The sequence below is a fragment of the Melanotaenia boesemani genome, chromosome 8 (genome assembly GCF_017639745.1).
Source record: "Melanotaenia boesemani isolate fMelBoe1 chromosome 8, fMelBoe1.pri, whole genome shotgun sequence".
NCBI classification, from domain to species: domain Eukaryota; kingdom Metazoa; phylum Chordata; class Actinopteri; order Atheriniformes; family Melanotaeniidae; genus Melanotaenia; species Melanotaenia boesemani.
In genome coordinates this window covers 17,512,623-17,526,948 of record NC_055689.1, presented here as the reverse complement: position 1 = coordinate 17,526,948, position 14,326 = coordinate 17,512,623, and the positions used below count along the sequence as shown (strand labels likewise).

At 37.2% G+C, this 14,326-nt stretch overlaps 1 protein-coding gene across 1 annotated transcript; it reads left to right on the top strand.

Annotated features, from left to right (window-relative positions):
• Positions 1–7,130: 7,130 nt before the first annotated feature.
• LOC121645056 (uncharacterized protein KIAA0040) lies at positions 7,131–12,402 on the top strand. Its single transcript, XM_041993352.1, has 2 exons — positions 7,131–7,292; positions 10,878–12,402. The coding sequence occupies exon 2, from the start codon at positions 11,399–11,401 to the stop codon at positions 11,729–11,731; it is 333 nt and encodes a 110-aa protein (XP_041849286.1). The 5' UTR covers positions 7,131–7,292; positions 10,878–11,398; the 3' UTR covers positions 11,732–12,402.
• Positions 12,403–14,326: the final 1,924 nt, after the last annotated feature.

The window sequence follows — 14,326 nt, the reverse complement described above, 5'->3', positions numbered from 1 at the left end:
GCAAAAACAGCTTTGTAAATAATGAGCTTGTTAAAACTTGGGGAATAAATTAGAGTCAGACACAATTAAATTAACAACACTGCATTAGTAGTCCAGCAAAAGTCAGAAAGTATCTGATCTCTTCAGTTTTTATGAAATAAAAGCTCCACAAGCACAGCTGGATTATATATATATATATATAATGATAATTATTATTATTATTATTATTATTATTTATTTGCAAGATTGTGTAAGAACTACCCAAGGTGAATTCAATGAAACTTTAATTCCTTGTGGTACTTGCTGCAAATTAGACCTTTTTAAATTTTATTTCTCTACGTAATTATTTTAGTTGATTTATTTATCAGTTCATAGAAAAAGTGTATATGTATATAATTTATTATTTATTCATTATCAATTTATTTCATATTTAATTTTATGTTTTCCTTTTTTCTTTTTTTTTACTGTATTTATTTTGTATTTAAATGCCTGTAAATAAATGTGTAATTGGTAAAGTACAAAGGTACAGCATGGGAAAAGGACAAGCACATTAAAATTAATTTTATTAGGTCTGTTGACAAAGTAAATGTCTAAGCTATTAAAAACTAATAAATAAGCACACATTTGAATGTGCTATCTTTAGTTAACTGTGTTAAATAGTCCAAAAAGTCAACAGGGAATTTTATATCAGTGAACATTGCCTTAATAATTCACACAATAATACAGAGCAAAACATCTTTTGAGCTGTCTTTGCACTTTTTACACTGATGCAATGTGAATCTACTTAGTCTAAAAACATGTTGCAGTTTGCACGGTACCCACATCTGAGCAGACCTCAGAGTGGTATCAGAACCAGGGACTCAGTTCAGAGTACCAGTCTGTTTATGTCCTTCAATCCCATTCTCTGAAGCTGTGCGGTACATGTTTAGCATATGGCTATTAAAATTACAAATGGACTTAAATATGAGTTAAGAGGCTAATTCTACAGTTTAAGCATAGTCAGAATTTAGGGTCTGTGCAGAAATACAACCTTTCTCATTTTTCATTTGTGATATTCTTTTGATAAAACGCTGTAGTTTTGTTAGCCTTTTTTAGGCTAACTAATGCAAAGCTACAGGCTGCTCTCACAAATGGTTCATACGTTGAACATCATGGATTGGTTTGTTTAGATCAGGTATCACTAGCTCCGGTCCTCGAGAGCCGGTGTCCTGCAGGTATTGGATGTTTCCTTACTGAAACACCTAATTCAAATTAAATGGATCTCCAACAGTTTGTTGTCAGGTTTTGCACAAATCTGTCCATGATACAATCATTTGAATTAGTACATGCAGGATACCGGCCCTCCAGGACCGGAGTAGGTGAACCCTGGTTATGATGCTACTTCATTACCTTAGCCAAGATTGCATTCTTAACAGTCTTTAAATTATGGATTAATATAACAAGCTAAGTGATAAGTAAAAAGAAATATTTTAAGATGCATGAATGGAGTAACATCACTCATTTGTGCCCTCCGAAGAGATCAAAATTACAGCACTATTACCAGAACGTTCTATGTTTTCTTATGCAACTGCATGGTTGAACAAAATCAATGTTTTACACTGCATGGTTAAAAGACAATGAGACATGTCTTTTTGTAAACAATCATATATGTCTTTCTACTTTCCCTCCTTCCTCTCATTCCATCCATCCATCCAATAACTTCTTCACATCTTTTTACAGAATTGATAACAGACCTGACCATGGCATGAAGTTGATGAAAAGCAGCGTTGTGAGCCATTCTCAGTCTCCCATTCGCTCCCAAAGTCTTTTTACATTTCACTGAACCCAGAAAGTTAACAGACCCTGGCAGGCATCTGAATAAGTGGGGGTTCCAACCCAGATAACCCAGTCAAACTCTGTGGTGATTGAGTTCTAAACACTTTGGATTAATTGGCCTGATTTTCATCAGATATTTACTGATGCTTAGAAGCTCAGACCATGAATAGACAGAGCTTCACATAAACCACTGAAAAATGGAGACATGAGGACTTGTCTGTTTAGAACCTGAGTGGAGCTGAATGTGAGATAATAACTGGTATGCTGGTTGAGCATCATGCTCCATTTAAGCTGTGTTTCGAGAAGTTTGTGTGTATGATAGTGTTTGCTCTAATTGCTGTATCACAACTGAAAATGTGTAAACACCTGTTTTCTACACATTCAAACACTTCTGTAACCTGTGCAGTGTTAATGTAATGTGATGTTTATAGTAATTAAATTTAATTAATATAATAATAACTAACCAGTAATGCCCCACACTTACATACGGAAGCCGAGAGCCATCGTGCTTGCATGTTTTTATTTTTTAACACAGTTTTCTTGTGATAACGGGATAATCTATCTTGTTATCTTGAGAAAACAAAGTTTGTTTGTAAGTATGTACATTAATAAGGCTTTTATTGAGTGTGTTTATGGCCTATTGGGAGCAGAGCTGGTTTCCAGTCTAAGTCCTGCAGGAATAAAGGACTTGCTCTTTCCCACTTTGGGTGTAGCAGTCTGTTGCTAAAGGAGCTCTGCAGGGCAGGGGGGAGGGGGACTGTCCTTCAACATGGATGAAAGTTTAGCCATAATCATCTTCTCTCCCAATACCTCAACTGGCATCCCAGTACACAACTGTTATGTACTGGGATGCATAAAGCAATGTGACATGCTTTTTCAAATAACGTTAGTTACCTTTATATGAGAAATTAGATTAACACACATCACACATGATCATGTAAACAGGCTCATTGAGTTAGTCAGATTAATATACTGGCTTTATTGTTACAGTTGTAAATTATATTATACACTATAATAAAGATCACCGTTTTAAAATTTCCTGATCATGATTGCATGTTTATTTACCTCCAAAACATTCTTGAATCTATTCTAGGTTTCCCACATCTTAAATTCTTATGTCTTTAAAGCGCTACAAGTCCCTCAATCCCAATGTCCTTCCCGTTTATTATGTTTTGTAGTCATCTGGAAAGAGACCTGACCACCTCAGCTTGTAGCTGCAGCAGAAAAGCTTCAGTCCTCCAGATTAAATAAAGAATATTTTTTTGCTCATACTTCCTACAGGGGAGTCCTGGTAACTATGATGGCTGGAAGTGACGGGAGGAAATGTGACTTGTATGAGCATTTTCATATCAGAGCAAACCTCATTTTCAAGTGTTTCCTTAGATAGTCCACAAAGCCTCACGGAGGGCTGGATGGCATGACTATGCACAATGTTTTCTACCAGACAATACAAGCACAACATCCAGAAAGATAAATGCTTTATGGACTGCCTTCAGTCAGTCGCATGACAACATTTGAATAAAACACTTTTGTCACTTGGTGAGGATGTAAATTAAAATTATTTGGATAAGTTTGAAAAATAAAATCACTGTTCGGGTGTGAGTGGATGCCATTATGCTAGTTGTGTTGACACATAAAAACATCCCCCTTCAATGACACTTTGTCACTTCAATATTGGATTTGAGCAATAATATTAATTATTTATAGGGTTAAAAAGATAAATTACTTGGTAAAGATATAAAATATGATAGCTTAGACTGAAATACACTGTATAAAAAAGGTCACATGGATGCAGTTGTTCACATGAGAAGCTCTTCATCAATGCATCTAGCTGCAGCCTGAACTCATTTACTGTCTGGATTCAGAGTATGTCCTCTAATTTTTCCTTCTTTCTTCCAGAATTTGATTTTTTTGTTGTTGCACCAGCATCAGCTGAACTAACCCCCCCTTGAGCCCTTCAGAGATGAGAGCACAAACATGTGAAAGTGTATCTCAGGGCTACTGTGACCTGAGAGACGAGCTCAGTAAAGACTTTGTTCTGCACTTCATCACATCACCTAGAGGAAAAACGGCTTCATATACACAAGAGGTTTTATGGGGTTTGTATTTTCAGAATTCACAGTGGAAGCACTGTGTGTCTTTTAATTTGATTTATTTAAGTTTTCTTTAAAATATAAGAGCACATTTGCTTTCTGAGAGTGCATTTGCTTAAATCAGAGCAAAGCTAATGGAAGTCACATTGTGATGGCATGAGAATGAACCGTTTTTTTTTTTTTTTGTTTTTTTTTTATTTGTAATTAACTATCAGAAGTGAATACAGATTATACAGAATGCTCAATGTTTAAGAGAAAAAATGCACACAAACTGCAACATAATGAAGGCCGTCATATGCAAGTTGAAGCATCACAAGGTCTGGGATGAGAAATTTCTTCCTCAAGGCTGAATGTTACTGTAATAAACTGAAACACAAGCACATGGCTGTCAACACCAGAAAAAAGAACGTCTTCGACGTACATGTGTCTAGTCAACTCGTTCTCTATAATCCCATAAACTAATGTTTACTAGCTGGTCTTATTGATTACTGGTGATTACTTTGTGGAGGGATTGGTGGTAATAAGAAGAGAAAAATTACATTTATGAAGTAAATGCAAACAAATGATGAAGTTACCTTTCATATCTATCTAACTATCTATCTATCTATCTATCTATCTATCTATCTATCTATCTATCTATCTATCTATCTATCTATCTATCTATCTATCTATCTGTTCGTCCGTCTCTCCGTCCGTCCGTCCGTCCAGCCAGCTGTCCATCTTAATTTTTTATGACTTAATTGTAAGTTTATGTAAACCAACTAAGACATATTTCCATAGCAACTACAAATGTTAGCTTAGAGTACATGAGTACGTTTTTATTCCCTCAGCGTTTCATTTTAGCTTCTTCCGCTTTTGGAAAATCCCGTACGAGGAAAGAGGAACTTACAAAACTCCCTCTTGATTAAAATTAAACACTATGGGAAAGACACAAAGCTTCCTCTACAGCAAATGTACAACATCTCCCTTTATTTATTTATGCAGGAGAATAAGACAAACACCTCCAGCTCATAAGCCAAGATATTTGCTTTAAGAAAAATCCAAGACAGCCGCTTGTGTCATATGAGAACTACATTGAGATTATTATGTAATTAAATGTTAAAATAGCAGGCTAATTTTACGTGCCATTAAGTACCCTGTACAAGCCTTAAGTTTACATGCCAACCAATAACTCTTCAGTGGTGCTTTTTCTGTAGAACAAGAGGCAAGTCCTTATATAGACTAGTCATGCCTTTCCCTGTCTTACTGACTGTGCCCAAACATTTTACAGGACTGAGTCACAGCTCAGGTCTGCCTCTGAGGGGGGAGACTTGTTTTATTAGCGGGCTATTCCTGGACACTTGTCAGATTCCACTACAGCAACACTTTAGTCACTTTTCATTAGCGCTCACATTCAACAACTCACAGAGAGCATGGCGTTAGCTTCATATCCCTCCTGTTTCACTGTACAGTGTGTAGGCAGAGCCAGAAGGTCGCTGTGATTGGTAATGCTCTTTTACACAGTCCAGTAATTCCAAGAGGCTTTACTTAACACTGCTGGTAATGTCACATCCACTTTTTTGCTATCATGATTGTCTGACCAGTGATCCAACATGAGCTCAGTGGTCTTTCCTGCAATTTGTTCAGCCACAGACCTGAGCAGGAGAAAGGGATGTATTGTTTAAGCTTTCCCTCGTGGGTAAGTTCCACAGTGGAAAACCAGATGGCAGCTACACCCATCATAGCAGAGGGTCAATGCAGTATAAAGAGAGTAAGGTTTCCACTGAGGAAATGGGACCTATATGAGGGTCAGTGCAGTGTAAGATGAACTTGAGGTATTCGTGGAAGGTATGAAGGTATAATAGAGTGCTTATTGTGTAAAAAAAAAAGTATGTATATACTTTGCCTTGTGGTTGAGAAGCAAATGAGTGGAGCATAAAATCAATGATATTCAAAAAACGTGTGTCTGTGCTTAAAATGTTGTATATACAGGTTTTAGAAGTAGCAATCACAAGCAGAAAATGAAATAGAAAGTGAAATCATTTTCATATAAACTACTCAAATCTACTACTCCATCAAGAGAAGTGCAGTTACACTGAGGTCATTAATCAACACTTGCCTGGGGTGGCACTCTTGTGTTTTTGCAGCAGCTGGGTAAAGCTTCAGTGTGTGGCAGTACACACCCTGCCAGTCAGTCTGAGCTGGCAGTGTATGTGTGAGTGTGTTAGAGTCCGTGAACGCCTGGTTGCTATTTGTATAAGACGGCTCAGACACACCTGAAAGATGCGGTGAGGCTTGTCTCATCAATTTTCATGTAACCCTGCCCTGTGGGCACAGACGAGCATGCTGCATGCTCAGATGTCAGATGGCCAGGAAGTGTGACTTTTGAGATAAAATGGTTCAAGAATACAACTGCAGTCAATCGTTATGTAAAAGCAGCAGTGTTCAGATCAGGTTTCAGATGCAGGGTTTCTTTTAAAACTAGAAGATATGCCGTTAATAAAACTGTTCAGCCTGAATGAGACATTTTAAAAAGGAATTCACAGACTCACATTCTACATTTTGCTAGTTCATTCAGCCTTGTATCATACAGTAAGTGAATATGTTTATCGTACACATGTCAGTGCACTTTAACTCATGGTTTCCCATGAACAGAATACTCTTTTCTTTTTCTTTTTTTCTTACTTGAATAAAAATCCTCTTTTGCTTGAATGAACTGAGAGCACATTGACCACAAAGCCACAGGGCAAAGTGTGGGTGTTGGCAATTGTGTGTTCCTGACTTGACCTCACACTTCCATTTCTTGCTTGCATCTGACTCTACCATTTGGTGGTATCCACAGTGCATGTCCAGTTTTCATTTCCCCTTTTTTATTCTTATTTTGGGCCTCTGGGATGGGTGGAGTATTGTTTTGTACTATTATGCAAGCATGCCTCCACCTTGCCTGCAACATCTGCTGGTGTTGCAAACGTTTCAGATCAGTGCATGCACAAGCGTGGGAGCCTGTCTGTGGGGAGCACATTTAATAAAAGTTTTTCTGTTCTTTCATATCCCGTTTTATTGCTCAGTTTATACCATGTCTGACATCATTCAGTAGTTGTGCTGAAAAGTAAGGCAGCCACAAGAATCCAATACACCATGCAGGAAACATAAGCACAGACAGAGGGCCCATTCTTACACAAAGTGGGCAGGGTACAGTGACGTGACCAAAATACACACACACACAAAGGAGGAGGAGGAGGGGGAAGGGAAAATGGGTAGAGAAGCAAACAGGAACAGAAAGTGAAGATTTGTCAAGATGTCTGGGTGAAGGGGACCAGGACAGAGCACAAGCCAGTTACCAAAACAGAAAGAACAGAAGTCAGAGCAGCTGACTGGATCAGACGGGAGGAGGAACTGACCTGCTGCTACATGAGCGCCTGTGGGGTAAGGTGCTGCTTTCAGAGATCCAGAGTGACTTTAAATACTCTGAAATCATTCTAAGTGCTTTCTAAAAGCTCGTGAGGCTTTCAGTTGTGTGATTTAAGGGTAAAACTGATGCTTCTGTATTAGATTTTTTTTTTTTTTTCAGTAAAGGTGTTTTGACTGTGGTCATATTTGACAGGATGTTTGAGAAGTTGCCAAAATAAGCTGACTTCCTCCCTGTAAGTTCTCTAGAATATCACTCACACAATGTTGTGACTTTTTAAACAAATCATCAATCCGGTTGATGGTTGAAATGTTTATATTTATTAGCAGCGCCACCTTAGAATACTCCATTGATTTACTGACACTGTAAATTCATTTCACTCAGTCAGGATTGAGTTGACAAAAGTCTGAGCTGTAATGTGATTGTACATTTGCTCCAGCTTGCTGTGGAGAGCTGTACTCCAGAATATCAGTGACTACCAAAGCAGAACAGCTGCACTTTGTGATCCCAAATTGTTCATATTTTCTGCCACAAACAAATGAAACTGCTTGTTGGTGTTTGACTTGAGTCAAACTGAACACGTCCAAGCTTTGCGTGTTCATTGGCAGTGGCCGATGAAGTTTCTGCTCTGACCGTGTGCTTGGGGCAAGTCATTAAAGATTCCTGCCTTGCCTTCTGTCATAACTTCATCTTTTAGGTCATTCATGTTCTGTAAAAAGCAGCAGGGGCCAACTGAGTGCAATCAAAACAATCTTCTCAGCCCTTTCCTGGCTTTGTGTGCCCCAGAAATGGACTTTTCCTGTATATGAATGTCTCAAGGAGAGCACGATGTCATGAGAAAGTGAAGAGGCCACTGAGAGTTGTAGAATGGCATCTCGGTGAGATCATCTGAGGAAGAGGTATTTTTAAAGAAAAAGAGTCTTATTTCAAATGTCCTGAAAGTATTTAGTAAATATTGCCTGTCTTCACTTCATAAAATGGGTGACTCTGCACCATTATTACATCAGAAACTAACCTCATCGTGTCATTACCAGTGTAAACACCCTCAGTTACACTTACAGTAAGCCTGCTGAGAAATACTCCCATACTCTTACCGAGAAACCAACTTAAGATCACATCAATTCTCCAAGAGCCTTATTCTTCTTTATCTGTTAGTACAAACACCCACATATAAGATAACATACAGTGATCTCATTGTTCCAGATCAGTCATTCAGTGACTTTTACATGCCATTTCTTGACTTTTCTACTGATTTATTGTTGTTGATTTCTGTTGAATAGCTACTGTGTATCAGATCTCTGTGCAGCTCTCCTGCAGCCTTATTATTCAGTGATTCCAGCTTGTCATGTTGACTGTGTTTTCATAAAGTGAGGAAGATCACAGAGTACACAAAGGTGTTGCAGCTCAACAATGCTCATCACAAATGCATGTTCTGGCAGTCAGGAATCAAGAATGATGAAGTGGTGAAACCACAGAGATTATAATTGGGTTTCAGTCCAAATTTAGTGTGATGTCTCTTTCCATCACCCACATTATGTTGGTAGACTTGGTGGAGAATCCCACACAGTGCTAGAAAAAGCTTTCAGATCTTTTCCCCAGTAAAAGTACATGCAATGTCATGTGAATTTCAGCATGAATAATAGAGCTTGTTTAAGTAAAAAGTAGATTTAGGATTAAAATAGATCTGCTGGTTCCTCTGACTTACATTATTCTAAATGGCATCATATGATTATCGATGGTAAATAATTCATGGGTGAGCTGCTTGTTAATGTCAATGCTGGAGAGGATTGGAGTATTTTCTATTTAATTTTATATATAGGGACAGCAAATAAATCTGAGTGGTTGAGAGAAGATAAATGGGGAAAAAAAGATATTAAAATACCAAAATTTGATTTATGAACATGTTTCTCTTTAATATGGATAGGAATTTGAATATTTATTAAAGTAGAATCGCATAAAACATTTAAAATGCCAAAAAATATTGGTGATATTAATAACAACCCTAAAAAGTCTAAAATGTGACTCTGACTAGTGCTACTATTTCTAAACTATCGGAAGTCATGATGCACTATGAAAGCTTGTCATGCAAAATATTAAATCTTCATGTTACAGGTTTCTAAAACTTTCCAATAAATGAGGGGAACTATAAAGAAATGTCACATAGTAAGCTCAAATAATAGCCACTTATACCTCAAAAACCGTATATATAATATTTGATTAATTCTCCAAAACTTGAGTCTATGCGTGTGTGATGTTTTCATCTGCAGTTATTTTGCTTCTCAGTGAAACACTGAGTGACACATGAGCCTCATGATTCATGTATAAGTCACTAAGACTGTTTTCAATTCCATTTTATTGGCGCAGCATCATTTTCACTTCAGTCAGGTATGCTCTTTAAGTTTGTTTTTTCTGTTTCCTTCACATAAATCAAGTTTCATGAGGAAATTGTAAATGTGCGCATAAAAAGCAACGATGCGTAAGTCATATTATTTTAACTAGAAGGAAAAAAAACAGAATAGAAATATTTAGATAAGTATATGAAAAAAAAGCAATAGGTTATTTCCAGTTTGCTTTGTGTACAATGATGAGATTTCTCTTTCGTAATTCTCATCTTGACAGTTCAGGCACCGCTTTGCTTCAAGTGTGTAGCTTCCTGTAGAGCAAATGAGCAGGAGGGAAGTTAGCGAGCTCTCTGCGGGTAAACTAATTTCACACATGAGACACATCGCACGATGACAGCCATGCCAAATCTATTTGCTCTCTGCTTGCAGGTGCATCTTCCCTTCTCTCTCTCTCTCTCTCTCTCTCTATAAGAAGCAAGCAAATGCGAGATGAAAATCTTTTCTTCTTCCTGCAGCTAGAATACAAAGAGTGTCTGTAGCTGAAAGCTGCAGAGCCTCTTAAAAGGACACTTGAGCCAACTACTGTTTGAAATTATTTAAAAGATACACCATTTAAACAAAAATGTTGCCTTAAGGCTTCAGACTTAATAAAACAGTGTGTACTTTTGATGTGCGTTTTTTTTTTTTTTTTTTTTTTTTTTTTTTTATTCTCACCAATGATTCTTTTGCATTTTACCAGTGGGAAAGCTCCTCTAGGAAAGAAGTTTAATATGAGGGTTTAATCTGAGGCCAAAGAGACTTTTCTGAACATTCCATCTTTCTCCTTCAATAAAAACCATTAGAGTATATTCAGATGAATCTCCCTCAGCAGGTGTCACCTTTGTCAACCTCATCTTTTTTTTTCTCGCACTGTATCACAATTTCTGTCCCAGCAGGACTCTTACAAAGATTAGTTGCCTCTGTCGCCTTCCCTCTCCCTTCTTTTTCCCCTCTTTTTCCTTATTATTCTTTCTTTTTTGCCTCTGTCTTCCTCAGCGGGACTCTTACAAGGGTCTGTCCTGAATCACAAATGTCTCCTCTGCAAAATTAATGAGAGGAAAGCTGGGAAAAAAAATCCTAAACTGACAAGAGGGGGAAGAGCAGGGGATGTTAAAGACAGACATATGATGGAGACTTGGAAAGGCAAAAAAGGAAGGAGACAAGTTGCCTGCCTGAAACCAAATTTCTATGTTGATTTTTGTCTTTTTGCTTGTTTTACAGACACATCCAATCAACAGCTTGATAAAAACCAAACAGGAAGCCAGAGGGATAGGAGGACAAGATCAGACTTGAGAAAGCAAGTCATGGGACGCAAACTTGGATCAAGTCAAGATTTCAAAGAAAACACTTCCACAAGCAAGTGAGCTTCTGGTCTTTTAGTCAAAAAGGAACCTTTTAAAGCAGCCATCCGTGAAGTTAGCCTCCAGTGTCTCCATTTAATACAAACAACATGAGCCCGAGCACATACATCAAAAAGTGCTGTGCCTCAGGGCAGCTTTTTCAGCTGGGATCATCATGAATATATGGAGCATGTAAAAGTTCAATGTCAAGTCACCAAAAATAACTAATCTGACAGCTGATGGATTGATAGGTGTGTCGTTAAACACTGAAAGTTAAATGTGATATCATAGATCTTTATACATGAGCAAGATTACATACAAAGACTCACCCACATCCCTTTAACCTTGTTATATTATTTATTAGACTGACCTGAAAGTGTTACAGCTCTTCAACCTAAAGCAATGGATGATAAAATAGACAGTATTCGGGATTTTTTCAACCAGCTTTGGAGCTTTGCTGCAGAAAAACACAACCAAGGGGTCTACAACACAATCTGCCTGGTTGTCCTGCTAGCTCTTCCCCTGCTGGTCTTCCTCACTGCTGTGGTGGTGTGCTGCCACTGCTGCTGCTGTCGCCATGCCAACAGCTGCTGTTGCTGCTGCTGTGGAGATGCAACAGCAACCTCAAGGTCAGAAATAAAGAAGAAAAAGAATTCATCCAACAATGAGGACTTGTGGATTTCTGTAAAGACTGGACCCATGACACCTGACAGGGTCGGTCTCACCATGGTGTAAGAGTCCATCGTGTTTAGTGAGATTGCTGATCCTGGGCCAGTTCATGCAATTGTGCTGATGGAAAGTCAAAAGCTGTAAAACTTAAACAGTCCTGGATACAAAAAACGCTGAAGACATTGTTTAGACTAAGAAGAAGGACTTCACATTGTAGAGGTCACACATGTGATGAAATATGGTAACAGTGTACATAAACTTGTCACTTTGTGTGTGACGTGTGTGGTGGTTTTATCATAATGTTTACAACTTTTTATGAGCTTTTTTAGTGTGTGGTACATAAAAGGAAGAATTATGCAGACAGAGCTCACACACACAAACACACACACGTGTATATATATATATATATATATATATATATATATATACGCGTGTGTGTGCGTATGTGTGAAAGAGAGTGAGTAGTGCAGAGTTATTGAGAGCACTTTGTTCTTAGAGCTCCCGTCTGTATTCGGAAGAGGGAGCAATTTAAGGTCTGCCCAGTGTTCAAATAGCTGTATTACTGCCTGCTTCTCACATTCAAGCTGCAGTGTAGATTGTGATTGCCTCATTTTCTGAAGCAAAATGCACTGACATCTGAAAAGCTGAAATGACTGCCCGATAACAAAAACAAACAAAACAAACAAAAAAAAAAACACCTTTAAACTTGTTCCATTTATATTTTTTTCATTTCCACATATACGTATATGTGTGTGTGTGTGTGTGTGTGTGTGTGTGTGTGTGTGTGTGTGTGTGTGTGTGTGTGTGTGTGTGTGTGTGTTTGATATAATTTAGTATTGGTCACAGGAGATAAAATTCACCTATTTCAGGATCTTGGAGAGAATTGCTCCATTTAGGTGAGGATTAAAAGCACAGTTTGAACTAAAATTTGGAATAGTTTTCAGAATATACAACATGATTTTAAAATTGACCAAATTGCCATTCAAACATATGGGATGTTTGATGCTCTGTTTTTGTTTTGTAAGTTAAATTTTGATCTAAAGCTTCCAGCTTTACAATAAAAGCTATTTATGCAATTTCTTTTGGCTTTCATTTGCATTAAACCCACTGCACCCTGAGAAAACAAATGCAAATATACAAATGGACAATCCAGATGTAAATTAAGTCTGATATGATCTTTCTTTCTTTCTTTCTTTCTTTCTTTACAAAAATGTCCAAGTTATAACTGAAGGCAGAATTTAGACTCATCTTTTTTCTTCAATTCATGGAAGTCACTGAAGGTTCTGGAAATAGTGAAAATTGATCAACTTTTAATATATATAATCAATAGCAGAGAACATTAAAATAACATTATTTAGAAAGGATCAGTAATTTGACAAATATTTAGCTTGGATTGGCTCTTGCAGCTTTGTACAAAATCAGCCATACATGATCTGACCAGTGCTGCTCCTTTATATACAGGTCTTAGAAGATGCTCATTTAAAAAAAATAGTAAATACAATATCTTTTTTATTAAATTTAGTCAAGAAAAAAAACAGCTCAATGTTATATAAAATGTTTTTCAAAGTTATTGAACTTATTTCTAAAATTTAAGCAGAATAGATATTTTGAAATAATAAAATGGTTAGGGTTTTGTTTTGTTTCTTTTTGTGACGGAAGAATCTCCCTCTCTTTTTCTCTCTTGTATTTTTTATTAATTTATTTTTAAGTGTGTGGCTTTTCGTGGCCCAATTATCAGCAGCATCTCTGTGGCATCATCATCTTCATGCATTAGCTCACTCTGGTGTTAAGTTGATCTATTTGCTGAAGAGCTTCTGGGAAAACAGGCCCCAGTCAATTCATTACTACTCAGAAAGAATCCCCCCATGTGTAGATTTTCTCCTCTGCTTCATGTTCTCAGAGAACAGGGTCTTGTAAAATGAAGGCTTAAGAAGCAACACACAAGGGCTAATAAGTTCAACTGCACGACCAAGAAATTAGCCCAGCGATAACATCAACGTGTAGAAGGGTCTGTTCAACATGTCACTGTGGGTTGTGTTTGTCAGAGATATTTACAGACATGACACCCTGACTGCGGTAGGCTTGTTTTAAACAACGTACTTATGATTATAACAGACAAGCTGTTTCTTTACTCTTTTGTTTTTTTGCAGACAAAAGAGTAGAATTTTTTCTTCTCTTTGGTCAAACTATTCCCTTAAAAAAACGCTAGCAGATGTGGCATAAATGCAACTTTAGAGGCAGATCGTCCCAAAAAGAGTTTACATGTGACAATATCCAAACTGATTAGATTTTAACACCTGCTGGATAGATGAAAATAACATTTAACATGATGACACATTTGTGTCCTTAACAATCTGGAAGAGCTTATTTAGCTTTTATTATGCTTCCACTCATTTAATCAGTATAATTACAGAACGAATATGTAAAAAATGTGATTTTCTATCTCTGATTAGCCCATTTAGTATTTAGACATAAATACTAAGAATTCTCTTCTTAAATTCATCCCATCTAATTTGCCTCCCAGCTGCATTAAGTCACCAGATGACCATTAAGTAGCTGCTGCTAATTGTCAGTTTTCACATCCATCATAAAGTACAAAAGGTGCCTCTCTCACAACCCTGTGCTATAAATATTTATTAAGCTTAATTATCTGGGATCACT

What these genes read in the sequence shown, in the direction of transcription:
- LOC121645056 (XM_041993352.1), top strand. Translation starts at nt 11,399, where the DNA reads ATGGATGATAAAATAGACAGTATTCGGGATTTTTTCAACCAGCTTTGG.